The sequence below is a fragment of the Ciona intestinalis genome, unplaced genomic scaffold (genome assembly GCF_000224145.3).
Source record: "Ciona intestinalis unplaced genomic scaffold, KH HT000831.1, whole genome shotgun sequence".
In the NCBI taxonomy this organism is placed as follows: Eukaryota; Metazoa; Chordata; class Ascidiacea; order Phlebobranchia; family Cionidae; genus Ciona; species Ciona intestinalis.
In genome coordinates, this window is record NW_004191152.1 from 1515 (window position 1) to 3279 (window position 1765).

Here is a 1765-nt window from a genome sequence, read left to right on the forward strand (position 1 = left end):
ATTAAAAAATAGCACCTTACTATTTCGCATTTTTTTACCTGTTTAAAGTATACTGTTTCTATTTTACATATTTTTTTAATATTTAAAAACAGTAATCAGCTTTGACGGGCGTTTTATAAAGTCGTGATAATACTGTCGAATAATTCTGTAACCTTATTTTCCTGATTATCATTAAATGGGGGTCCGTAAAAAAAAAAAATTAAAAAAGTCTCGTCTGACAAAGTGTTCCATCTTTTCCCACCCTACTATATACGTACAAATTACTTCGTGTAAAATTCGTGTAATTCGTGTAAATGTAAAATATGTTTGGTTTCGTGACCATATTTTAATTACAGACCATTGTCGTTGGTGTGGGTGGAGGTGTTGTGATGAAAACTCACGGACTTGCGATTGCGACGAAGTTGAAAATAACGGACTTAGGTTACAAATATAACTTAACGCTTTTATTTACTGTATACATTTATAAAAAACTTAAAAAAACTTTGAAAATGTTTATAAAATATTTTTGCATAAAAAGGCCTTTTCTAAAATTATCAGCTAAATCACCATTGAATCTATATAGCATATTTTTTCCTCAATAAGCGTGTCACAATATTTCATTAGCACTACAATGAATTGGTAAAATAGTTAGATGTTCGTATAATTAAAAATTATATTTGCAGTGCTGGTGCCATAATAGGGATTGCCTGTGCAGCTATATTTGCATTAACCGTCGTGACATCAGTCTGTGTTGGTTTGTGTTATTATTACGGGTCACGCCAAAGAAAACCTGTGCGGCCAGGCACAAATAACCTCTCTACCGTAGGTGAGTACCCATAGTATAAACATACTCATACCCTGTAAAAGAAGACAGTATTTCAACAGTGAGTGTATTTTATGTGATAACATGTATTTTTGTTTGCTTTGATAAAACGTTGTACACATTATAGTTTACACGTCGCAAAAATAAAATCGGATCATACAGTACTGTGGGGTAAGATGGAACACCTATAGCACATATTGTCCATATATCGTGGCCGTGTTTTAAACAATTAACAACGGGTTATACCAGTCGTGAGGATTCGGTTTTATAATTTATTGAATGTTTCTATATTACTACCAGATGGAACGAGAAAGTATAATGAAAAGGTGTCCCATCTTCTCCCACCCTACTTTAATTAATATATATTTTTTACAGCATACTCGTCAAATTACCCACATCCGCCACCTAGCTACTCACAAAACAGCGCATACATGCCACCGCCTTATTCTACCGAATACCCGGAGAAAACCGTTTGGAATCCCCCACCGTACAACCAGCTGAACATGAATCCTCCCCAACCCCAGCCTGATAGTCAACTTCATCAATAAACGTGTTCACTAATTATTTCTGTGTTTAATTTATGTTGATTTCGTACTGTAAAAGTTAATGTGAATTTGTGTGGTATAATGTCTATTAATCTGTACAACACGATTTAATTTTTGTAAAATACTGTCAGTGTAAAAGAACGCACGTGACTGCCACCACTGGAGAATTGGTATCGGGCGCTTATTGTATTGTAACCAATGTTTGTAACCAAATGATACCGGGTAACAAGCCGGGTGCTGCTCCACATCAAAGCCCATAGAAATCACAAGTTAAGAAACTATAACTTGTCTATTGTTTATAAATAGATAATACATATAGTAGGGTGGGGGAAGATGGGACACCTTTGACACATAATAACTAAATATCCTAATCGTGTTTTAAACAATTAACAACGGTCTATGGGAGCCGAGAGGATAA

The 1765-nt window shown here is 34.7% G+C and overlaps 1 protein-coding gene across 1 annotated transcript in view; it reads left to right on the forward strand.

Moving 5' to 3' along the window:
• The window catches only part of LOC113475540 (cysteine and tyrosine-rich protein 1-like), a gene marked incomplete at its 5' end in the record, with an annotated part of 2225 nt that extends 862 nt beyond the window's left edge, over positions 1 to 1363 (forward strand). The window contains one exon of the mRNA XM_026839748.1: positions 1178 to 1363. Within this exon, the coding sequence (XP_026695549.1) occupies positions 1178 to 1350 (173 nt within the window). The remainder of the gene's footprint in view (positions 1 to 1177) is intronic.
• Between the last annotated feature and the right edge of the window lie 402 nt (positions 1364 to 1765).